Source organism: Egretta garzetta, unplaced genomic scaffold (genome assembly GCF_000687185.1).
Source record: "Egretta garzetta isolate BGI_Z169 unplaced genomic scaffold, ASM68718v1 scaffold268, whole genome shotgun sequence".
NCBI lineage: Eukaryota > Metazoa > Chordata > Aves > Pelecaniformes > Ardeidae > Egretta > Egretta garzetta.
This window is the reverse complement of record NW_009260600.1, coordinates 2,541,466-2,565,758: the sequence shown is the minus strand read 5'-3', so window position 1 is coordinate 2,565,758 and position 24,293 is coordinate 2,541,466. Positions and strand designations below refer to the sequence as shown.

At 41.8% G+C, this 24,293-nt stretch overlaps 3 protein-coding genes across 10 annotated transcripts in view; 1 reads left to right on the top strand and 2 right to left on the bottom strand.

The window, feature by feature from the left end:
- Window positions 1–10,397, top strand: part of ITGA2 (integrin subunit alpha 2) — a 51,207-nt gene extending 40,810 nt beyond the window's left edge. Inside the window, exons 28-30 of the mRNA XM_009644819.2 lie at window positions 2,229–2,318; window positions 7,520–7,636; window positions 8,416–10,397. Coding sequence (XP_009643114.2) covers window positions 2,229–2,318; window positions 7,520–7,636; window positions 8,416–8,505 — 297 coding nt within the window. The 3' untranslated portion in view covers window positions 8,506–10,397. The remainder of the gene's footprint in view (window positions 1–2,228; window positions 2,319–7,519; window positions 7,637–8,415) is intronic.
- Window positions 1–24,293, bottom strand: LOC104131612 (molybdopterin synthase catalytic subunit). Of its 8 annotated transcripts, none has more exons than XM_035900364.1 (5): window positions 21,356–21,442; window positions 20,368–20,503; window positions 19,340–19,493; window positions 17,777–17,900; window positions 1–957 (listed from the first exon to the last, which is right to left on the bottom strand). In XM_035900364.1, exons 2-5 carry the CDS (start codon window positions 20,486–20,488, stop codon window positions 913–915), a joined length of 444 nt encoding a protein of 147 aa, XP_035756257.1. In that variant the 5' UTR covers window positions 20,489–20,503; window positions 21,356–21,442; the 3' UTR covers window positions 1–912. The 8 variants fall into 8 exon arrangements, with proteins under 8 accessions (XP_035756257.1, XP_035756259.1, XP_035756258.1 ...); XM_035900366.1 differs by having other exon boundaries at window positions 2–931; XM_035900365.1 differs by lacking the exon at window positions 1–957 and adding an exon at window positions 1,116–1,193.
- The window catches only part of LOC104131628 (molybdopterin synthase sulfur carrier subunit-like), a 3,719-nt gene continuing 876 nt past the window's right edge, over window positions 21,451–24,293 (bottom strand). Inside the window, exons 2-4 of the mRNA XM_009644818.2 lie at window positions 24,224–24,291; window positions 21,647–21,793; window positions 21,451–21,520 (exon numbers count right to left, since the gene is read on the bottom strand). Of these exons, the coding sequence (XP_009643113.1) occupies window positions 21,667–21,793; window positions 24,224–24,291 (195 nt within the window). The 3' untranslated portion in view covers window positions 21,451–21,520; window positions 21,647–21,666. The remainder of the gene's footprint in view (window positions 21,521–21,646; window positions 21,794–24,223; window positions 24,292–24,293) is intronic.

Sequence of the window (24,293 nt, the reverse complement as noted above, 5' to 3'; positions counted from 1 at the left end):
AGCTGCATCTTCATGAAGGATCCAATACTCAAATATTTCCTAACTCCTGATATTTTTCAAACTTCAGTAAAGAGACCTTCCAATCTAGAAAGGCCTTCCTTTACTTTACATTGTTGTGTGCATTTTTTCAGATTGAAAACTTGAATCTGAAAGTAAAGAAAGAAGTGAGGCTGCGTAATGGAGCTGATAAGCTTCAGGCCAGCACAAAACCTAAGAAAATGCTGTGATAATGCAATCTTCACAGCTGAAAAAAAACATTTTCTGCATCTGTTAAATTCATTCAAGGGGAACTACAGTTTCCACAGAACTCAGCATAGGACAGCAGAGTACAGTATTGCCATAGCCTGGAAAATAACATTGCTTTTAGCTTTTGAACATTACAGCCTACATAGTGATCATTTTAAGTCACATCAAAATATCAAAAGCCTATTAGTATTGCCAGTTATATTTGTTACAGAAGATGTGGAAAATTTTTTTAATTGATTTTTTGTTTTTATTAGAGTTGATGTCAAGGAAACAGTCCTTGCTTAAAGACCTACAGGATGCTTTAAAATACCCATCTATAATATCTTGACTTTCCCATTTTAAATCGCCATGTGTCCTCTGGGATATAACTCATCACGAATTACCAGACTTTTGAAATGAGACCATGTTTGCTTCTTAGCTAGGCAACGAACCAAACTGTCTTGGAGTCCCGGGTTTGCCTAGCGCGTCAGGAACATGACGCAGTCTTCTTAGTTTGTCTGGCAAGTCTCATGGCAGGTATTGACATTTAACAGCAGGGCTGTTGTCAGCTTTAGCGTTCAGCTCTTAAAAGGAAAAGGTCAGGTTTATAATGTAATATACTTACGCAAGTGTGTGAAGGAAAGCATCTGTCTGTCTTTAAAGTTCGTATTTTTCAAATCAGCTGGGTCAAGACCACCTGTTAGTGCTGTCAGGTACACAGAAGGTGGAGAACTGAACACAAGGTTGCAAGACAGCAAGTGGAGATAATTTGTTTACCACTGGGTGATGGGAAGGAAAGACTGCATGTCACAGTTTTCCTCCCATCTCCCATTTTGTTACTTTCTATTTGATTGTCAATGTTCAGTGCAAAAAATCTTGCAAGCACTCAGTGATGGACATAATCAGCCTTTTTGTTTAGTGACATCAGTCACTGTCTAAGAAAGGGATAGCAGGCTTTCCGGTACCTGCTAAGCAAAGCAAACAAAGATGTGTTTAGGAATTAACGAGGTGCTTTGAATAGCGCTCAGGCGGGCTGCTAAACATTTAGGAGCAGAGGACATGCCGCTTGGGCAGATGGCCACAGTGCAGGCGTGCTATACCCGTATGCTGCAGGGATGGTCAGTTTGGTGTGCGTCGGCTGCTCTGGGCCTACGGTTGCTCACATTCCCAGTGTCAAGCCCACCGTACCTGGCCCAGCCACAGAGAAATGGCTGAGGCGGCAAAATGATGGAGCAAAATGGCAGAGCAGGCATTGCGTTTGGTGCAGCTGGCAAGTGCTCCAGCACTCCCAGGAACGCGAGGCTGTTCCCGGTGGTGCTGCAGGAAGCAGGGGTCAGGGAGAAGAGCAGTGGTGAGCTGGCAGTGTCTGCACAGCCACGCTCCCCTCCTCTCAACGCGTGCACAGAGGGAAGTGGGATCTGGCACAAGGTCACTTTTCAAATGGGAATTGACTGAAGATTTTTGTCATTGTCTTTGCTTAAGCTGACTGAGCGAGGTCAGTAATTGAACAGTGGAGAGGAACAGATAGTGATAGGAAAAAATAAATGGGGAAAACCAGAAGCATTGGATAGAGGTGAGGGGGGGGAAAAGAGAAAGAACATCCAGTTTCCATTTCTTTCAAAGGCCAGAGATACATCCCCATCTGTCTTTTGTTGCTGAGCTATTTCTCCCTTTCTTGCAGTTATTTCCCCCCATCTCTTCCCTGCTAGCAGCATTGGCAGCTTTGAAATAATTATAAAAATGTATAATCATAACCAACTCCTCCTGTTTTGCTGAACTATATGTTAAAGAAAAAAAGCCAGTTCTCCAGTTTCACTGGTAATAAGTAAGAACAGCAAAATTAAGTCTGGATTACTGACACATTATTACTTTCATAGACACGTGGGATTTTTTCTGGTTCTGAAGTCTTCATTTCAAAGCAAGAGAATTATTTTAGAATGTCTACATTCTAATCAATTTGCCATGTAATAGAGCTTTACAGCTTTTTTAATCTTCTCTTTCAGTCAACTTTCCAGACATTACAACTCTCTGCAGAGGCAAAAATCGATACGCATAACCCTGAGTTATTTATAATTGGAGAGAATACCCTCGCTGTAAGTATATTTTTTCAACTTCTCTATCTTTTACTGTATTAAAGCGATATTATTTAATTTTCAGTGTCCTTTAGGAGAACATAGCAAATTACAAACTCCAATGATTATATTGAATTAACATACCCTTTTGGCTATATACAACCTCCCATAAGTTACTAAAATGTTTTAATTTCAGCCAACTGCTATATAAACCAGACTTAGTTAGAATCTGTAGATCTCCAATAGATTGTAGAACTGTCAGCAAAACTCAATTAGAAACTTCAGAAATTCATTTAGTTTTGTGTTCATGAGAAGATCAAAATTTGGACTTCTTTCTGCAACAGAATTAATTGTAGATAAATGAGTTCTGAGAAATATTTTCACAAATCTGATTTACAGTCTTACTTCTGTAAGTGTATTGGGTTTGATGTTTGGCACAGGTCTCCAGCAAATATATTTAATCGCATTTATAAAAGAATGTGGAGTATTTTTTGCATTTGGAATGGCTGTCATATGGACAATATGGACATAGCTACTATCAAGAAAAGTTCACACCACCACTGTATTAGTGTAGAATCCTTCTCCCAAAGTTTCCATCTGCTTTCCATAAACAACACTTGAAGAATACATTAGCACTGTGGTGCTGTTGTAGTAAAAAGATACCTTGTTCTCCTGGCCTATCTAGAGAGGAACACTCTTCCATTTGCAATACTAAGTGTAGATGTATTTTTACAGGCTTTACCCGCTTGTTTTATCCATAAAAATAACCAAAGCCATTGAAGACCAAAATGCACATTAGTAAGGGAGTCAAGTATCTGTGTGAATGTGTAGCATAGCCCATTCAGGCAATGGAAAATTCAGTTAAATATGTACAAAGGCAGTTATTGATTAATCTATCTCAACATGAAAATAAAACCGTAATTCAGTACTAATTTTTGTCATTGTTTTCTCATGGATCACTCCATTCCTGTGAAGAAGCCTCTAAATAAACCCATTTGTATTCAGGGAAACCCCCAGTGCCTGAAGAAAGGGAATACATGTGTAGTTCTGGAAATAATACCATGTTTTTGCAGAAAAAATGCATGCCTGTGTTTTGAAGTGTGCTGAATGCCTCAGTATTATTTCTGATAAGAGATTAAATTCATTAATACACAATGCAAATACTGCACAGGGGTTTTAAGTAGCTCATAAACCATGTATTACTAGATATTTTTTCCACAGTTGGAGCATGACACTGCCAAATTTACACTACCAGCAGTTCTGTTGGTGATTTCAGAAGAACCAGAATTTAATTATTCAAATTACTGTTGATTAAGTCAATGACAAATAAATGGTAATTCCTCAGTCAGCCATTGAAACATCTGCAGCTGGGACTTCCAACAGCTCTGAGGCAGTGGCTGAATAGACCCTGAAAGTTATCCACAGGGCTCCTAAGTAAAACAGTGGCTGTTGGTGAGGCTTCCAGCCTGATCACAGAATCATAGACCTTTATGATCATCAAGTCCAAACATACCTGTCCACTACTAAACCATGTCCCTTAGCACCTCATCTACCCATTTTTTAAATACCTCCAGGGATGAAGACTCAGCCACTTCCCCGAACAGCCCATTCCAGCACCTGACAGCCCTTTCAGTGAAGAAATTCTTCCTAATGTCCAATCTTAAACCTCCCCTGGCACAACTTGAGGCCATCTCCTCTTGTCCTGTCGCCTGTTACCAGGGAGAAGAGACCAACACCCACCTCACTACAGCCTTCCTGTCAGGCAGCTGTAGAGGGCGATAAGGTCTCCCTTCAGCCTCCTCTTTCCCAGGCTAAACAACCCCAGTTCCCTCATCCGCTCCCCATCAGCCTTGTGCTCCAGACCCCTTACCAGCTTTGTTGCTCTTCTCTGGACGTGCTCCAGCCCCTCAATGTCCTTCTTGTAGTAAGGGGCCGAAAACTGAACATGGCATTCAAGGTGCAGCCTCACCAATGCCGAGTACAGGGGCACAGTTACTTCCCTGGTCCTGCTGGCCACACTATTTCTGATACAAGCCAGGATGCTGTTGGCCACCTTGGCCACCTGGGCACACTGCTGGCTCATATTCAGCTGGCTGTCGACCAGTACCCCCAGGTCCCTCTCTGCCAAGCAGCTTTCCAGCCACTCATCCTCAGACCTGTAGCCTTGCATGGGGTTGTTGTGACCCAAGTGCAGGACCCAGCACTTCACCTTGTTGAACCCCATACAGCTGGCCGCAGCCCATCAATCCAGCCTGTCCAGCTCCCTCTGTAGAGCATTCCTACCCTCTAGCAGATCAACACTTCCACCCAGCTTAATGTCATCTGCAAACTTACTGAGGGTGCACTCAATCTGCTCGTCCAGGTTGTTGATAAAAATATTAAACAGAACTGGCCCCAGTACTGAGCCCTGGGAACACGACTTGTGACTGGCTGCCAGGTGGGTTTAACTCCATTCACCACAACTCTTTGGGCCCGAACATCCAGCCAGTTTTTTACCCAGCAAAGAGTACACCTGTCCAGGCCTTGGGCAGCCAGCTTCTCAAGCAGAATGCTGTGGGAAACAATGTCAAAGGCTTTGCTAAAGTCCAGGTATATTACATCCACAGCCTTTCCCTCATCCACTAAGTGGGTCACCTTGTCATAGAAGATCAGGTTGGTCAATTAGGATTTGCCTTTCATAAACCCATGTTGACTGGGCCTGATCTTCTGGTTGTCCTGGATGTGCTGTGTGATGGTACTCAAGATGATCTGCTCCATAACCTTCCCCAGCACCAAGGTCAGACTGACAGCCCTGCAGTTCCCCAGATCCTCCCTTCAGCCCTTGTAAATGGGCATCCCATTTGCCAACCTCAAGTCAAGTGGAACTTCCCCAATCATCCAGGACTGCTGACAGATGATGGAAAGTGGCTTGGTGAGTGCCTCCACCAGCTCCCTCAGTACCCTTGGGTGGACCCCCTCCGGCCCCATAAACTTGTGTATGTCTAGTTGGTCAAGTAGGTCACTAACCATTTCCTCGTGGATTATGGGGGCTTCATTCTGCTCTCTGTCCCCGTCTTCTGGCTCAGGGAGCTGGGTACCTGGAGAACAGCTGACGGTACTATTAAAAACTGAGGCAAAGACGGCATTAAGTACCTCAGCCTTATCCTCATCCTTTGTCACTATGGTTCCTCCTGTATTCAGTGAAGGATGGGGACTCTCATTGGCTCTCCTTTTGTTGTTAATATATTTATAGAAACATTTTTATTATCTTCCATAGAATTGCCCAATTTAAGTTCTAATTTTAACATCCTTCCTTACCTGATAGCCTCTTGCCCTGTGAGAAGTCTTGGAAAATGTGCCAGCTGGTGGAGGTACACTCTCCCTAGGGCAGACAGTTTGCTTTGACACTTCAGTGATGGGAGTCAGTACCCAGCAGGCCAGCAGTGATATCCAGTCTTTGCCTTTCACCCTTCCTTGGGAATAGGACAGCGTAGAAGCAATCTATTATTTCCCTACTTACCCTGTTATTTTAGTTGAGGGTGGTAGGATTCATCCAACTTAATGTCTACATTAGTCATCCACATCAGAGTTAGCCCTTCAATAAACCCTAATCCATAAAAAGAATAGGTATTTCTGAGACGCAATTAATTTCATTTTAAAGATGATCCTGAAAATAAGTAGGGTGAATTAGGCCTTAAAGATCCTATCCTTTTCCACTGGAAGCCAAGGATCTACAGTAGATACTACATGAGATGAGGTGAATCCCAGCGGGGTGCCTTACTGACCACAGTTTGACTTCAGGGAAGATACTTGTTCTTAGGTGCCAATTTACTTCTCCAATAATGCCATTTCACTGTTAATCTAATGGAGAAAGCATTACTAGGCAAACTGCACATACATATGAGACCAGCTTTTTGGTCTGCATGAGCTGGGTTGCTGTGTAGCCCAATGAATTAATATTGCCTTGTGATGCTATGTGGGGAAGCTGCTTAGGTATCTTTGCGTAAAAGCTTTCAGATTTTTTCCACATTGGAAAGGACTGCCAGCTGGAGGACAGAACATTAACCTGCTGTAATCATCATTATGGCCATTCAGTTAGAAAATACACAAAGCCATCCTGCCACAGTGAAATTAATACACATAGCCACACCTAGCACAACACTGGAGCCTTCCAGCAGAAATGACTTAAATCACTGAGATGTCAGTCCAGTGCAAGTTTCCCAGAAAGCTTAAGATTAAATTACACCAGGCGAATGCACTGAGCAAGCAACCCTGAGAAAGTAAACCAACTCGACTCCTTTTATCATGTTTCAGGAAGGAAAAAACCTTCATACTAAATGCACATTGTTCCAAGATTAAATTCAAAGATTTGACAGTTCATAAATATTACAGCAATGTCTCCCTGAGAAATTATGTTATACGTAACTGTATAGTTGGTCATACCCAATTCAACTAGATATAGTATCACCTGAAAACTTAAGTTCCATACACCGTATGCTGTTCTGGGAGCTCTCCGGTATTGCTTGCAGTTCAGGAAGCATAGGTGTGCTAGGAACACTCCTGTTTGACCCATACATCTTACAGCAAATTCATGCAGTTGACTCAGGAGAACACAGATTAACATGAGAAGATCTAACAAGTTGCTCGTGGTTTCCCAGAAGCTAGAACAGCAGGCAAAGGAGACAGAGGTACCTGCCTAGCAGGAGGGGAGAAATTTCAGCAGACACAGTGGGTGTCTAGTCTCCTTGATTAGTATCGCCTCCTACAGCTGCCCACCACGGGTAACAGGCTCTGACAATGCTCGGCTGGAAGTAGTGCTTCTCCAGCTGATGCAGCAGAGTCTGTTTTGAGCAGACGGGGCTCTACACCATCCCTGCCTGCATGTAAGCACGTCTGATTTACCTAGTGATGGCGTGTCCATGCACTATGGGAATAACTCTGAAAGACCTCCTGTCACTGGAGAGGCAGAAAGCTGGCCAGAAGAGATTGATTCACTGCCTGTTGTGTATGGCAAAGACTGATGAGGGCCCGTAATCATTAACTGGCACTGTCACATGCCATGGTGGTGCAACCAGGTACCTGCGGACACCAGTGAAAGGGCTGTAATTGCCTGGTGTGTTCCAGTCATTGGTCCTGGAATGTGTACAGTCCAGCTATTCTTGATTAGTGAAGTATTTGGTTTACAAATCCTACTTAATATGCAGTTAACATTAACCCCTAATGCACAATCTGTCTGCTTTCAGATCCCAGTTACAATAATAAAGCCGGATGAGAAAGCTGAGATACCCATTGGTGTTGTGATTGGCAGTATATTGGCTGGACTCCTCTTGCTGTTAGTGTTGGTTGCCGTTTTGTGGAAAGTAAGTAGGTGTTTATAGTCTTAAAAAGAAAAGCAGAAAGGGATAAATACATTTGGGCTATTTTCTTTGGAATCTCTCTTCTCTGGTGCTGAACAAAAACCACACATGCAGTTCAGTGGTATGAATAATTCTGCATTGGCATTGCGCCCTTGTTGGGAGCATTTAGAAGGGCTTTTAAAATTGAAGTTCTGAAACGGGTCCCCACAGAAAATGGCAACATGAAGATGGTAAATGAGTTCCAATAGTTCAAAACAGGGGCTGTGGCATTTACTTTTTTTCCTTTTGATGCTGCCTCCCTCCTTCCATAAGTCCCCAATGGGGCTCCGAACTCCCATGATACCCCCAGTGGGCAAGGCTGAGGATTAGAAGCAAGGAGAGAGAGGATATACACTGAACAGACAAAAAGAGAACAGAGAAGAGCAAGGGCAAAAAGTCATTTACAAAGGATACCTCAATTAAGGGGAAAGAAAATTTTTTCTATGTGCCAGGGCATTGGTGCTTGAAGGGTTCCTTGGCACACCAAGGCACCATGGAGATGCCTTTATCTTGGCAGGGAGACAACTGGCTACTCAGCACTGCTATTCTGGCATTTAATTGCACCAGGCAGGAGTTTAAGGCCAAGCTCCTTTAATTTTAGAGTTAGGAATTGTCTACAAATCAAATACTGTATGTATGTGCACGCACACGTGCATTTCTGCCATCACACTATTTAGCTTAGCTGAGAAATGTAACTATCAATGACTCACTGTGATGTGGTGTTATTTTAATACTTCTTATAGCTGGGCTTCTTCAAGAGACAGTATGAGAAAATGACACAGGATATAGAAGACGTCGATGAAATTACAGAACTCACAAAGGACAAAGATTGAAGACGATGAGTTATGTGGATAAAGAGGGAGATCTGAGCCACCAACAGTAATTGTGATCCAGTCGGTTCTTCAGCTGGAGTGCCTTAAAGCTTAGTAACATTTAAACATTTTTAATGAAAGTGTCTTTTTATAGATGAAAATATTTTACAGGTTCTACTCTATTGTGAGAGTAACTGCAGGACAGTTTGGTTTTTTCAAAAATGATTTATGGTGCCTTTTCTTATAAATTTTTGCCTTTCAAACAAACTCAGCCCTTAGAACTGGCAGGTCCGGAGTTTACAGTAACATATTGCGCCAGCAACCCTTCTCCTGATACACTGCAGAGTGAAACAGAGCAACTTATTTCAGATTATTGTGGAGCAGCATCAGTTCGTAATTCAGTTGACAAGTACCATATGTGTAAAGGACATTTTCTATTAAGTTGATGATGAATGTGTGGTGAATACTGCTTCCAGACTGGGAGAAGAAAACTCATTTTTTCATTGACTAGTTCCATCCTTATTGTTTTAAAGAAGTAATTTGCACCAGCAAACCTTTGTCTTAACTAATATATAAAGCGGGAACTGTGTATGAAGATGTTTGTCTGGGTGCTACAGGACAACTGGATGGGCAAACTGTTCCAAAAGTTCACCATATTCCTTGCATTAAGGTCACAACTGAATTACTCAAGTAGATTGTTTTGGGGAAATATTGCCAAATGGTGTGTATAACTGCCTTCTGCATACTTTCTCTTCAAGAAGAAAATACGAATTTCATAATCACTTACAACATGTTCTCTGCAATGTTATGATTGGTTTTCAGATTTCATCTTGAGAAGCACTGCCACTACTGTTACACTGGGCTTTATGCTCACAGTCCCTCTGACATCAGTTTGGCTTTTGATGTAAATAGGGAAGACAGATCTTGCCTTTAATTCTGTACTGAAAGATTTTGCAAGACTAAGAGCGTGAGGTGAACTAAAGGGGATAATGACTGAGGAAGTATGCATGTTAGGACAGAGGGTAGTGAAGATCTAAGCTCTGTAAACTGTTTACTGCACTTGTTTCTTTAGCATCTCAGTGCCTTCCAGGAGACCAAAGTTCAGTATGACCTCCTTACCTGTCACATTTTATTTGGTCCCACACATTAATCTCTTGATGAAGTTAACTTACGTTTTACACAATAAAGTACTGTAGTGCTCTGGAAGGAGCTCTGAACACTTGGGTGATACTGTGTTGGTTACACACCTCAAGTTTATCACATGCTGTTATGCTGCCTGCTTTTAATGAAAGCTCAGTCTTAAAAAGGCCCATGCTGTAAGACTGTAAACAGTCAGGGGATTGGCCTTTTAGCTGCCTTTCTCTTCCAAGGCTGGCAGTTATGCTTTTAATCGTTCGTGAGAGAAGATGTGTGTGTTGTCCTTATGTATGCTGCCATGCAAGTGAGATTGTTTCCAACTCGAGGTGATTTACTTGAAGAGTAAAACATTGAAATGTGCCTGATTGAGAACCCAAAGTCATGTTTTCTTTCCCCCAAAGCTAGATTATAATTATGCTTTAGGCACCTTTCAGATTACTTTCTGAGGGACTCTTCAAAAACTAGGCTTGAGCACATTTGAAAGTTTTACTCAGTCTCTTCTAATCAGTAATCAGTCAGGAGCCACCCATGTCTTTGGCAAGTGACAGCTTCATTTGCAGTGATAGCTGGATTGTGCTCAGTGTAGTTTTATATGTGTTTTGGATTTTTTTTTATATCTATGAGATGTTATGTTTTGGGGTAGGGGTTTTTTTAACATTCTGAAAAACAATCCAGATTCTGATCTCAACTGTTAAACAAGACTGTTGCCATCAGCTGAGTAAAAAAAAAAAAAAAGAAGAAAGTAGCAATTGCATAAAGCTAAAGAATAAGCTCCTGACTTGTAATTGTAAACCCTGAGGGCAAATGCTCTGAAAGTAAAGATAAAAATTTGTCTGCCTCATTTCTTGTATAAACTTGCGAGGAAGAAAACAAAACCCTACACCCGTATGTGTGGGAAGCTCCTACATAACCAGGGTCATGCACTCCAGGCCAGAGGGGGAATTTCACAATGCAGCAGATGGCAGCATCCTTCATTTCTGGTGCTGCTTGCAAGGGAAATTTAGGCATTCAGCCAGATTTCCTTCTTCCATCTTTGGTGGGAGGTACAGGTCAGTATCTGACATACAACTTTTTTGGGGATTTAACCGTTTCTCTATCAGGTAGCAATGACTCGCTTCAGTAGTCTTCACTGGGATTTATTTTGTCCCAGACAACAGGATTTTCCCCCCAGCCTGGACAGAATACTTTTTCCCAAAATAAAGGGAAGGCATAGCAATGGGTAAAGTTTTTGTATCCTAACCACTTCAAGTTACTAGTTTATTTTTCTTTTACAATTAATACTTAAATGGCTAATTCAGTTTTTGTAATGGGTGAGTCTATTGCACTTTTAAGTTGGCACAGCCGCAAATAATGCTGGAAATATTATGTATATTTTGTACTATGTGCAAAGGGTTGGTTTGGTTTTTTTTAGTTTTACTTTTTTAAAACAGCACATTACAGGTGAAATAATATTCTGAAATGCTGAACTTCAGCATGTGCTTGCGTGTGTGCTTGCAGCACGAAAAGTCAGGAATACCTTCAGCAAACTCAAGTTATATGTGATTCTGGTTTTGAAATCTAGCTGCTGACTTCTTGTAGTACTAGAATCAAGTCCAAAATCAGAATTAGTTTCATATGAGCCTTTGTATAGTTTTGGGATGTACAAGAGAGTTTATAATCAAATGATTTATGAAAACTAGCATGTAAGCTCTATGGGAGCAGGGACTGTACACTGTGGTGCCTACCTGAGGGCCTAACAGTGTTACTACAATAAAAACAAGAATACTGCTGAAGAGAGACTCATTTATTTTTAAACAGCACCCTAAAGAGAAGAAATGCTACTGAAAAAGCACTACATAAAATGGGGCCAAATATGTCTTTGTTCCAGTAGCACACAGTGAAAACCCTAAGGGGATGCCTCTACTAGGTATCCAGAGAAGCTGCACTTGAAGTCCTGTAGTGTTACCCTCTTGAATATAACCTACTAGCAAGCTATATTGTAGTGTTAAGTCAGTTCGCATTATAGCTTTGGGTGCATAGTCGGTGTTAAAACCTTATCATGGTCACGCCTTCCTATACACATGGGCTTATCATCCCTGGCTTCTAAAATTACACCATATCCTGCCAGTCTCGTGCCTTGCACTTTATACTATGTACAGAATTGGTCAGCAGTAGCATGTTCTGACACCAGCTCTGGCTACTCCCCACCATACATTGGAAAAGCCAGATATAACATCTAAGCAGGAGCACAGTGGGAAAGAAGAGAGGGAGGAATGTGGCTGTCAACAGGAAGACAACAGGAGGACAGTCATGGCAGTAATTACCACCTGAAAACTAGCCACTTTCACGGAGCTTCCTTTTTTTCCACTTTCAACTCCTCCATACTCTTTACTGCAGTACATAATCATTCAGGCTACCAACTTTTAACACTTCCGTAATATAGAACCAGATGACCCTAATCTTGTGGCACAAAACTCCCATCTTTCACTAAGTCTCAATGGTCTGCAGAATTGAAAGTCAGATTCCTTATACACTGACTTGTGTGTGTTACCCGCACAACAAAAGCTTGCAAATTAAAGACCAAAGAAGATTAAGGTATGAAAATGCACCTCAAAATCTACACCTAATTGCCTCAACTTTTTATTGCCTTTAAAGGTAATAAAGTGTACATAATTTTCACAGTCTCAGAAAAGCTGAGTCCTGTCTTTTATGTCAACCTTTCTGCCCTCATTTATGGTCAATTATTCATATGCAATCACAGGCTTCAGTGTGCTAGCAGCTTTTAAAACATATTTGCCTCTTTCTCTTAAAATAGTCAAACTGGAAGTTTTGACACAGAACTGCTATAAAGCTACATCAGGATGCTAATTTTTGTAACACTTGCTAAGGTCAAATTGTATGGTTGTTTTTTAAAAAACGGGCCTAAGGTACTCAAAAGAAACTGCTGACTTATAGTCATCGGCCTGTTCTTAACTCTCTTTCTTCAACTACCTCCACAGGACACTTAATGAAAGAGCTCAAGATTGAGTTTTCAGAGCTTTTGGGGGGGCAAGGGGTAGCACTGTCTTGCTTTACAGACAATTTCACTTTGTTAACAATTAGTTTTAGCGGGTTTTTTTCCTTTTAATGTTTTTAATGGACCAAATGAATACATTAATGTATAAAACTACAAATTCCTTGACCAGCTATGGGAAAAGCGAGCTGACAGAAAAGCCAAAAATCTAGTTTAAAGGTGAGAAATCTTAACAGCTTCATTCCTGAGTGCGACAGTGGCACTTTGAAAGCTGAAGCGAGTGCCTGCTATTTCCCAGCACAGCCAGCACCTGGGCATGCTAATGGTTTTTTTTTCTTTAATGCATTGAAGGTCTCCAGGGAAATGGCAAGTTAATTTGGTGTCCTCCCCCGCCGAGGTGTGTTTACCAGAACCAAGACTAATTAGCTCTCCGGACAGTATGTGAATGCAAACATGTCAGCTTTTATTTCCCTTCCTCTAGCTCCCATCTAATCTCACTCTGTTGCACCTTCAACCAGTGAACACATTAGGAAGTCTGCTGTCAGTCTCTGAAGCTCAGGAGCAGGAGATGCAAGGAAGGGGTAGTTTGCTGCGATTTGTAAGGTCGTGGTGGACAAATACAGTCACGTGCAAGGCTGAGAGTGGCAGGGGGGGGGGGGGCCCCCCCCCCCCCGCCCCCCCGCCTCTCGGCTGCCATCTCCTGGGTAGGCTCCTTATGACACAGTCCCGTATGTCCCCCCTCCGTTTATCTGATGACAATCCATCAGTTACTGTTTTCATAGTACGCTTCAGGCTGAGCTTCTCTTGAGAACAGAGCAGAATGAAAGATCAAAATCAGGAAAGGGAACTCTTAAAATGAAGCAATGCTGGCATATGGACATTCTGCCAGACAAAAGGATGGATCAGCGTATTCAAATGTTGCCTGCCAAGACCAAGACATCTTTTCAGAAGGACAAATTCTCACTCTGAAGACATGCGCTTCCCTTCCACAAACACCCCTCACTTGGCAGATGTCTACAGGACTCACACGATGACCCTCTGGCCTGCAGCGTCTGTTCCTCTGAACATCTGTCTGCACCTGGAGCCACCACCTCCACTGCGCTCTGTGGCAATGTTACAAGACTCGCAGAGGGGTGGGTTTACCCTCCCCGATAGCCAAGGCAGAGAAGCAGCTAGACTCATCCCAGAAAGCTAGGACTGCATTGTATATTGATCTGCAGCTGCCTATTGTCCCACTCATGGACCTCGCCAGAACACAAGGTAGCCCTCATCCAGCAGCCTAGTCCTGCATGTGTGGAAACCAGGACATGCAGCCACATCGTTCCCTGACATGCAGTCAGACACAGCTGGGATTCATCCCCTGGCCTGGAAATTTGGAAGCACTTCTGGGTCGCTCCAGACATAGCCTTAGGCAGCTATCTTAAACCACACTGATTTGCCCTCTTACGATAATATTTCCACAGCAGAGAGGGTAGCCCTACAGAGGGAGCCCAAACACTGAGCTCCAAGTATGGACTTAACTTTCAGTGAGATACATTTTACCTCTAATTATGTACATCATCCCTCCTAGGGGCATTTCCATTTCGCTTTTAGATGCCAGCTGAAGAACCCAAAGTTACACAAGACTGATACATCATTGTTCCAGAACAAAGCCGTACTTGCCTCATGCACAGCTAGGGACACAAAATGACATTTCATTGTTTTGACCATGGCAGCGTACACACATTGTAACACTCAGCTATGACTCAGTACATCTCTTCCATTCATTGTTCCTGGTCACTGTGGGGAAGTACACAATTATTCTTTCTCTTCTTTTCTGCACCCTCCTTCCCAGCTGCACTGCTGATGGGGAAGGTGCACTTAAGGTCACCCTGGATAAACCTTCCAGGAGACTGCAGCACTAGAGAGGCACTAGAGCAACCTGAATTGCCCCTGATTATAGGGCCCCAAGTACAATTTAACTGTTCTAAATACCACTGCTTTTCTGTATCAGAGCACCACACCAGTATGCAAGCACTGCATAGGTTTTACTTCATTTATAAACTATTCACTACACGGCAAGCTAGCCATTTATTTTTGTGAAACTGATACACTAATTAATTGCATGGTAACAGTAAGCAGGAACATGGAAAAACGAACACTAAAAACGGGCAAGTTTGTGTATTTCTTTCTTTTCTAAAAACAGAGTTACTTGACAGAGGAAGTGATCTGTACTCAGGATTCTGTACAATTCATGGTAAAAATGACGTTCAAATAGCAGAGTGCTCTGCAACCTCCAAAGCAAAGGAAAATTCAACTTTGAACTTGCTCAACTCTACCTAGATAATAGGGCCCACATGGTTTGGAGGTTGCATATGTGTTCCTCCCACAGAGGAAGGACTTGCTCACTTCCATGAAGGAAAGCGCATCAGTAAGTTAACAGGCACAGCTTAACCATGCTTCTGCCTCAAGGTGTATGTTTCATTGGGGTTTACTTAATCCAGATACAATAACCATCACTTAAGTATTAAAACTGATTGAGATCACTGGGGGGAAAAAATATTGCCTATTTTTCTCAGTTTATTTTGTGCAGCTATCAGCTGTTTGTAGATTTTTACTGCAGACACAATGAAATGGATTATACAGCTGAGCCTTAACTTTTGTGTGATGTAATGATACAAAACCTTGAAGTAAAGAGAAGTAAAATGATTTGCTCATTTTCCTTCTTTTATATCTATCTTGTCTACACTGACAATGATGACTAGATAAATCTTCCTCTCAGTATTATTAAAAATGCCCTACACAATTCGACTTTGAACTCTTAGCATCTAAACACTATCACTGCACATTACAATAATATAAAGTAAGCGATCTTACTGCGAAGAGCAGCCCATTGTTTCCAGTGGAAGCGCAGGCATACTGTATCACTCTTTTTTAATTAGGTTTCAAAACAGTAACAAGAGAAAAACTGTATTTAAATCCAGATGAATATGAATGCATATATAAACTGCAGAAAGTTCAATAGACTCACTTTCCTTTGAAAAACTAATTGATTTTGATGGCTCTGAATCCTAACATGTCTAAAGTCAAACTACTAAATCTAATTAAAATTACAGTTGTCTATTTGTAATAATAGCTGGGGTTTTTTTCAGCAGCACCATATAATTACACACCCAAAAAAGCTCCTTCAAAATGAATCATGTCTAGACATCATTAGGTAGTTACAGGTTTGCGTGTTACTGCTAATTCAAGTTTGTTGCTGGTAAAGTATTAGATCTAACTTTGTACATATTTTTGATGCAACAGGCTTGTAATATCAGCCGCACAGTAAAACCGTTTTTGTGAGACAGAGCTACTGGAATATAACCACTACTAAAAAGTTAGTAACTCTGGGGTATAGTTTATATTTTCTTCTCCGTCTGTACCAAAATGTTTAATCTACTTCAAGTAGCTTTCATGTTTCAAGAACATCAAAATAGCATAAAGCTTGCAAACCGATTCTACAGTCATATAAAATTAAACTACTCAGGACAAGATTAAAAAAAAAATCCAGTTGTCCTGTTGTGACCTCCCATTCAGACAGTGAACACAGACTACCAATGTTAAGGCATTAAAGCAGTATATATCCAGAGGACTAAACACCTTGCAACCAAGAGTTTTAGGGAAGATTGTTCTAAAAACTGACTCCATGTTAAAATGCACAAAGAGATGATTCCAAAGGAGAGTCAAGAACACTTAAACCCCCTAATTATTAATTTCATTCAGTCCTAATTAAATTATTCAGATTGAAATGTCTATTACAACTGCCTAAAAACATATAGATTCTCTGTAAAAACAACTCAAACCTAAACCAGTATGTTCATTAGGAACAGTAACACTTTATTTTTAAAAGAGTACAGTTATTTTTCTGAATTTGCCCAAAAGCATTCCTTGTTTTCTTTCCAAGAGTATTCGTCCTCATAAATCTCCTGCAAATATAAACAAAGAATGAGAAATATTGTGGGAGTCTGCTACATACAACCACAAGCCAGGCCAAACAACTCAACAGCCATCCTGCTATTATTTACTGATCACAACAGGACTACACAGCACTACACTGATTGGCAAACAGAAAAGAGGGCAGGACCCTTGGAACATACTGACTTACATGTGGGCACAAGCTGAACTTCGGGCTGAGCCCCATTACATTTAGAAGGGCCCATCTATACTGAAGTAAATTCAAGAAAGAGATCTAGAAGAAATGATGTAAAAGCTGTAGAGTACACAGAACTTGTGTCTGAAACTGAAATAATTTTTAGGAGAGTATTTAAGTGTATAAAAAAATGTCAGTATTAAAAAAAATTAAAATTAACAATACACAAAACACAGTAAGTATTAGATCTGCAGGACAAACTGGACTACACAGCAGCAACCCAGGCCTAAGCAGCAAACTCAGCAGGGCTCTGACCCAATGATTATTCTTTCTGTGACCGCAGAACTCCAGCCTCCTGAAAGAGGTGTCAGAAAGTGCAGTAACGTGGAGAGTATCACTTTTACCACACGCCAAGTTCTGCCCAGGAGAGAAGGCAGAGGTAATGCTCATTACTTCCATGCAACACTGTGGTTATGCAATGAGGCTCTTTCTAGACCCAGGCTGGTCTCTCCACACATTGTTGTAGGCCCATACTACCTTTGGGACCTCTGCTCATCCCTTCATTGTGTGCTGTCGCTTAATGCTTTGTGCTTTCTCAAGGCCATGAGGATGAGGGGCAGATAGAAAGACAAGAAATGCCACTTTTACTTGCAAACTGCAACGCTGTCCAAAGCAAAGCTGACTCATCCACAAGCCTGTGCAGGACTGAGTTTTGCCACACAAACGATAAGAGCTCAGGGCTCCTTCACTTTGACCCCAGGATCGCATTAAAATGAAGAGGAGATGGATGGTACAGGTAAGGGAGAGCCTTCCCAGTATTAAAATGAAGAGGAGATGGATGGTACAGGTAATGGAGAGCCTTCCCGGTGTCCTACCTGCCGCAGATGGGCCTGGCTGCATTAGAAGAAACTGGTGCTAGACATTGGCATCCCATCAGGAGCAACTGCTGCCAGTAATGCTTCAGCTGCTTCCCTTAAGAGCAGCAGCAGCTTCTAGCCCAACTGTCTAAGACTCTGGCACAGGCCTAAAATCAAATTTGTCCCCACACATACCTTTTTCCATATTGGGACGGATGCTTTTAAGGTATTGATGCAGTACATTACAGCTTCAAGGGATTCTGCTCTGTGTGGAGAGGAGACTGCAATAATTACACTTGCTTCAGTTATTGGAACCACACTAGGGAGAGAAAAGGAACAACAGCAGCTTTAGCTAATGCCTAACATCAAGAGCACCCAAAAGTTGTGGCCATGTCACGTCAGTATTCTGGCCACACACTCTCCTGACTCATTCATACTAAGCAAGTGTCAAGCCATGTCCAAAAGATTATACACTTCTTAAAAGGAAAAAAAAAAAAACCCACAACCAAAATCAATACCAGATGCAAGAATTCCACACTTCAGAATAAATAAACCCACCAGACACAGGGTTTTCTCTTCTTTTTTTTTTTTAAATACAGTCTATGGAATTAAGGGGAAAATTGCTAATGTGCAACAATGCATAGTAAACTCACTGGAACCTGGCTTAACAGTGAACAGTAATAAGCTAAAAACAGCCAGTTCTTATCTGAAACCTAAGAAATCATCTCCGTTTACACAAGAATTTGTGAAAGAAGAAATTGTGTCAACCTATGCAGATTTTGCAACGAAACGTGATTTTTGACAAATTCTGATTTCAAATTATGTTTTTTTCTGTTTCGTGGGTTGTTTTCCAAACTTCACAGAAGTAGTGTAAGGTTTGGTTTTGTTTTGCTCCGCACAAGGGTGGTATTCCCAAAAGCTGCCTCCCAACACTCCCTTGTATAGTAAGACTCCTCCGGCAAACAGTTCATAGAAAAAATCTAAGCTGAAATGCTTTGAGCTGTCCTCCAGAGAATCATTCCCTCTATTGACTACAGAGAAAATTGAAGGAAACGACCCCTCAGAGATAATATTACCCTTTGTGATCACCTCCCAAGTTCCTTCTGCTGAGAGAAAAGGAAACAAGCATTTGCAACAGACTCTGCACATCCTGCCAGCTTCAGTGAGAAATCTGACTAACAGTGAAGGCTCAAGAGTACATCAGACATTTGTATTCCATGTTTTGAACCCAACAGAAAATGCTTATCCAAGACTCACGGAACAGCAGGAGGTTCTCCAGAAACATGGCCACCAATTGCCATGCCTCTCCCCTTCCCATAGCCTAAGCTTTCAGGTTCCCTATGGCATAATTTGACTTAAAGCTGACAATAAGAACATTCCGTGGCACCACAATGGAAGAGAAAAGAAAAAAGAAAGTGCTGCCAACTTCACATCTTTAAAAAAAGACAAACTAAAACAACAGCCTCCCCTTCCCTGGAATGACATCTCAATCCCTTCTCCCCACTTTCACACAATCACACCAGCTTCAAGGATCCTGCAGGCTAAACGTGGACTCCAGCAAACACTACCAATACACACAGTTTTAAAAAGACAATTTCTGAAACTTAGCTCTGCAGCAAGAGCTTGAACCTGCAGCCAGCTTTGCTACACTACAGTTTATGAAGACTCCTGCATGTCCTGCAACTATGTAAGCATGGCCATGCACCAAACAAGGATTAATGTTCTACTTGCAGAAGGATGGGGTCTGGTCATACGTACCCAAGTCTATGGTGCACTGCAATATGTTTGACTGATGGCCATCTTTGCCTAACATCTCTGCAGATTTTCTTTATTTCAGTCTCTGCCATTGAAGTATATGCTTCATATTCTAAGTGTATCACTTTTTTCCCTTCAAAATTATTTCTTGTAGTACCTAAACACAAATGATTTATCAACCAAAAGGACTGAGTAAATAAATATATATTTATAATATGTACATTATATTATATACTTACTATATAACAATACATTATACATAAACACTGAGTAAAATGCAGAATGTCCAGCTATAGTCAAGGTGAGCACCATGTAAATATAAATGACCTCCCCTAATCATGGCTGTGTGAAGAGATTCTTGGAATGAGAGACATCTTTAATATACAAGGAAGAATTTACACATTATACAATACAAGTCTGCAGTCTGTAATGCCCAAGGCTGTGACATATTCTGTGGTAACTGCTAAGGTGCTATTATTGCATTTGCCCATGCAATGTTTTAAGTGCCCAGTATTCAGGAGCCCAGCAGCTCTAGGGTTTAAGCACAAAGGGGTTTCAAGATCCGTACTGTGTACATTAAGCAACAGGACAGAGCTATCAGCCTTGCCCTTCACCAGCACACAGGAACAATAGTTCTTTACTTTCAACCAAGATCTGAGATGCAGGAGCTTTCATAAAGGCATGGACCTGCAGTTTGCATAGACACAACATCCCGCTTCCCAACTTGAATAAGCTGTGTTGAAGTGGATGGGAGAATAGCTCCCAAGCAGTCCTGTACTCCAGAGCTGCTGTTCTGTTCAGCCTTAGGATAGCCACACCAGCAGGGAAGCTTCTCACCACTTTGTCCCAGTGCAACTGTCTAAGAGCTGCCATGGTCTTGTTCTAAATAATTCAGAATGGGTTTTCTAAACATCCTGGGTTAAGTCCAGGAATTTATTTATTTGAGAAGCATGAGTTTGGGGTGTGGACAGTCTAGGTTCCATTAGACTATTAACACACCCAGAGATCCAGCTCAGAAATATTAAACTCACCAATGAACAGAGACACTGCCCCACAGTATGGTGAAAGCACCAGCTCTGACACTTCATCTACAGAGAGCTTTTCAGTCTTGAGCTTGATAAAATCTTTTGGCACATCTTCACTTTCATCCATAGCTCACTAGAAAAGCTGAAACCAAACAGACTCTGTTGTTGGTTTTGGCAATACTAGCATTGGCCAACTGCTTTTTATCCTGTGCTGATGCCCCAATTGATGCAGAAAACATGCACCATCTACTTCCTCACCCCAAGAGACCAGTCTCCCTTGCAAATTCACTTCTCAGCAGACTTGCTGAGAGAGTATTAACTGCAAATATCAAGCAATTACATGGTTTTTAATGCATACAGGTTCCTTCCTGGTAGGAAAGTCTGGTCCAGTAGCACAAAACTAGAAATAGTCTCAGGCCCCAGTTTAGGAGTACAATCAACCAGCATGGACCAGTGTGCTAGTACATCTGTGGTAAGATTATCAGTCCCTCCTCCCCATCTTATCCTGAAATCAAACACAGTTTAAAACAGAGATTTCTGATAAACACAGATTAGAGTTCTGACCCTGAAGTTTAATATGCTCTTCAGGACATTCAGGATTTCATGCTATCGTGCCTGTTCCAGTGACACAGGAGATAATTCCAATTTCTCCAAGTGGAAACCAGTTATCAATTCATCTAAGAATGAGGAGGAAAAGTAGTAATTTGAGCAGCAGCAATGGAACAAGCTGCAGAAATTGCATGGACTGCCAATTGAAAGCATGCAAAGAACAAAGCTATTCTAAGCACACCTGTTCCTTTGACAGCAACAAACAAAAAAAAGGGATTTTTTTAAGCAGCAGTCAATTCTTTTTCTGTATCACCTTTTCTGTTGAAAAGTGGCTAAAGGTTTTTCATTATTATCCTATTTAGGCAAGCTGGGTATCTACCAGCAGCCAGAAACAACTATGAAAGAATAACAAGACCTAAAACCCAAATTCAGAACAATGCCTGACCTCTCTGGCTATTTTCTTCCATTTACTGCATATGTATTAATCATTTATTGGCACACCAGCTTATAGTTTCTGGTCAGCACAATTATTCTCTTTTTCGCAAGTTACGCTCCCTCAAAAGAGTAAGTACCAGGGTGGAAAAAGAGAACTGCCATCACATCTCTGGACCTAAACAAAAAAAGATTATTGGAATATACACATATATTACATATGTATATTGGATATACAGAATCCATGAGACATGTTAGCACAGGATGACACTCCATAGGAAACTAAGGAAGAAGTGATACCTACCTAACATAACCTGGGCAGATTCAGCCTCCACTAATTGGTGGGATGATGGCAACCTCGTCTCCGGGCTGCAGGACCAGGAGCTGATCTCCAAGAAGCACGTACTCCTGCCGAACAGCAAAAACCACTTGATCCCGGATGACAGCAAGCCTGAGGGAGATTGGCAGGAGCACAAATAGGTTTCTAAATAGTGCTTGCATTTAACCATGAGATTTTATTAAGCAACAAACTGGTGCACAGTCTAGGGCAGCTGAGGTAAATACCACTGAGACTTATGCAACTCTGCTTCCAATACACTTTCAAAAACACAACAAACACCCACCTCCTACTCTTGGGTTTTCTTGTGGTGGCTAAGGAGACACCAACTCAGTACGGTTTTCAGAAGTCAGGAATTGGATTTGTCACAGGCCTACGTCAGAATGAATCAATGTATAATAAAGAAGCAGGTAACTAAAAAGGTAGCAACCATCCAGTTAGGGATTAGAAGGAAAGGTTCCCCTGATTCAGTCTGGGTGGACTAGAGCAATTTTCTTACATGGCAAGAAGCACTATGGGATGCTGCTCAAGAAATCTCATGAAGATTCAGTGGTCGAAGAGTTGCTCTTCTTGTGTAACCTCACAGTCCATGAAGCTTTGGATCTTTTGTACCTACAGGTCTGAAATTTGTTGTTGGTAAATAGTGGCAACAGAACTAAGAAGGCAGATATTACGCGTTTTCTGACAAATTTTCTATATATTTTTTGATTTTACATCTGCGAGATGTTGCTGTGAGAGTCCACAGTTCTGGATAACATGAGCAGGAGGGAGTCAATTCATGACTAAGTGCAATCACACAGTCAGTATGAGGGCAACACCAATAAGATACCAGAAGAATGCCAACATTTCACTTCAGAAGATGCAGGCATGATAACTGTTATAGTTTGAGACTACAAAATCTGGCATAGACAGCAGACCTGTATTGCCTAGAAACAAGCAGGCCCACCAAGAGGGTACAAGTAAAAATCATCTGATTTCCTACCAGTCAGACAGACAAAAGTAGGCAAGGCACAGACTGAGCAAAACACAGTAGCACTGAGTCAGATGGCAGACTGAAGGGAAGGACTGTACAAAAGTAAAGCAACCCACCGAGGAACTGAGCACAACTATGGAACTGAAGCGCCCGTTAGAAGGATGGGCTCTAATTAATGTCACTTGCAAGTTAATTCATTAGGGAAAATGGGTGGAACAGAAAAGCATTGTCAAGTATGCTCAAGCTGCAGTCTGAATATCCATTATCAATGTGAATAGAAGTCTGTGGTCAATGCCCTACAACTATGCTGAGTTTTTCCAGAAAAGCTAGGAGCAGAAGCATTTTCCAAGAAGGCCACTGTGAAGCAATGGCACATGCAAAATACACTGCCCCAAGTCATCATTCACGAAAGGACAAAGTTGACAAACTATGCCAAACAGACCAAAGGTGCTGCTGCTGCTTCTGACACCAAGTAATAGGCTGCAAAGCAAAATACACTAATTCCCTACAAAACACGCTTAATTCTCAGTTCCCTGTGAGTAAAAGGACCGTGGTCTAACATTTGCGTAGAGGTTCTCATGTGGAAACAGATGCCATTGCTGAATAGTTAATTTTTTTCATAGCCTTTGAGAGTAGATCTAATAAAGAATGGTGGTGCCTAAAGGAAGACTTTGGCGCCTAAGCCCAAATTTATGGGAATTCCAGTGCATTCAGCACTAAATCCTGAGGACCTCATCCTCTGTAATACCTTACTTTTTTTTTTTTCCCTCCTTCCAAAACAGTGTTGCACCTTTGTTTATCAGACTCATTCTTGACAAGCACCTTCCCTCAACCTTAACCTGAAGAGGATTTCTGCTGACACCCTCAAAGAGCACCAGCATTGCAGGGGTCCTTACAGCACACACCTAGCGCCCTCTCAGGACCAGACTCCCTGTGAAATGCAATCAACGGTGGTGTTCTTTATTGAAAGCAGCGGTGGTTGAAAGTGGCTGAGCCTATTTTGGATGTAAGGGCTGCGTGGCTGGAAGCCTGTGTGGTAGGGCTTGAGTTCCCCTCCTGACCTGCCTTCCAGAGTATGCCCTAAGCTCAGACCAACAGCTAGCTAACAGTACAGTTAAAGATAAGTGATCAAAAGCACCTGCACATTACCATGAATGTCTTATTTATTGCCCTGGCTGTGCCTGATCCCTTCTTGAAACATCTAGCCTTCTCTACAGGTTAGTAACGTAGCTCAGTTTTCACGTGCTGCGGGGTTATCGCACTGTAGCCCTCCTGGACAATGGGCCACATGCCTTAAAGTACCCCTCAGGCTCAACTTTTGGGTACATTCATTGGATTTAGTCTTTCCTACGTACACAGAGCTACAGCATTTCCAACTGGCCACAAGACAAAACGCTTGCTGCAGGTTACAAGAACAAGGTAAGGTCACTGGTTTTATGGTATCAAAGTACAGATAGCACGTTCCAGCTCAACTCTAAATGCTGAGTTTGTATTTACAAAAAAAAAAAAAAAAAAACCAAACCCAACCACGTTAAACTCCAATGCACCTCAGCAGTAACTCTGCCGAATACCTTGGGTGAACCTTGACGATCTCCTCCCAGAGCTGCAGAGAGGTGAGCTGCCGTGGCACCGAGAGGGTCT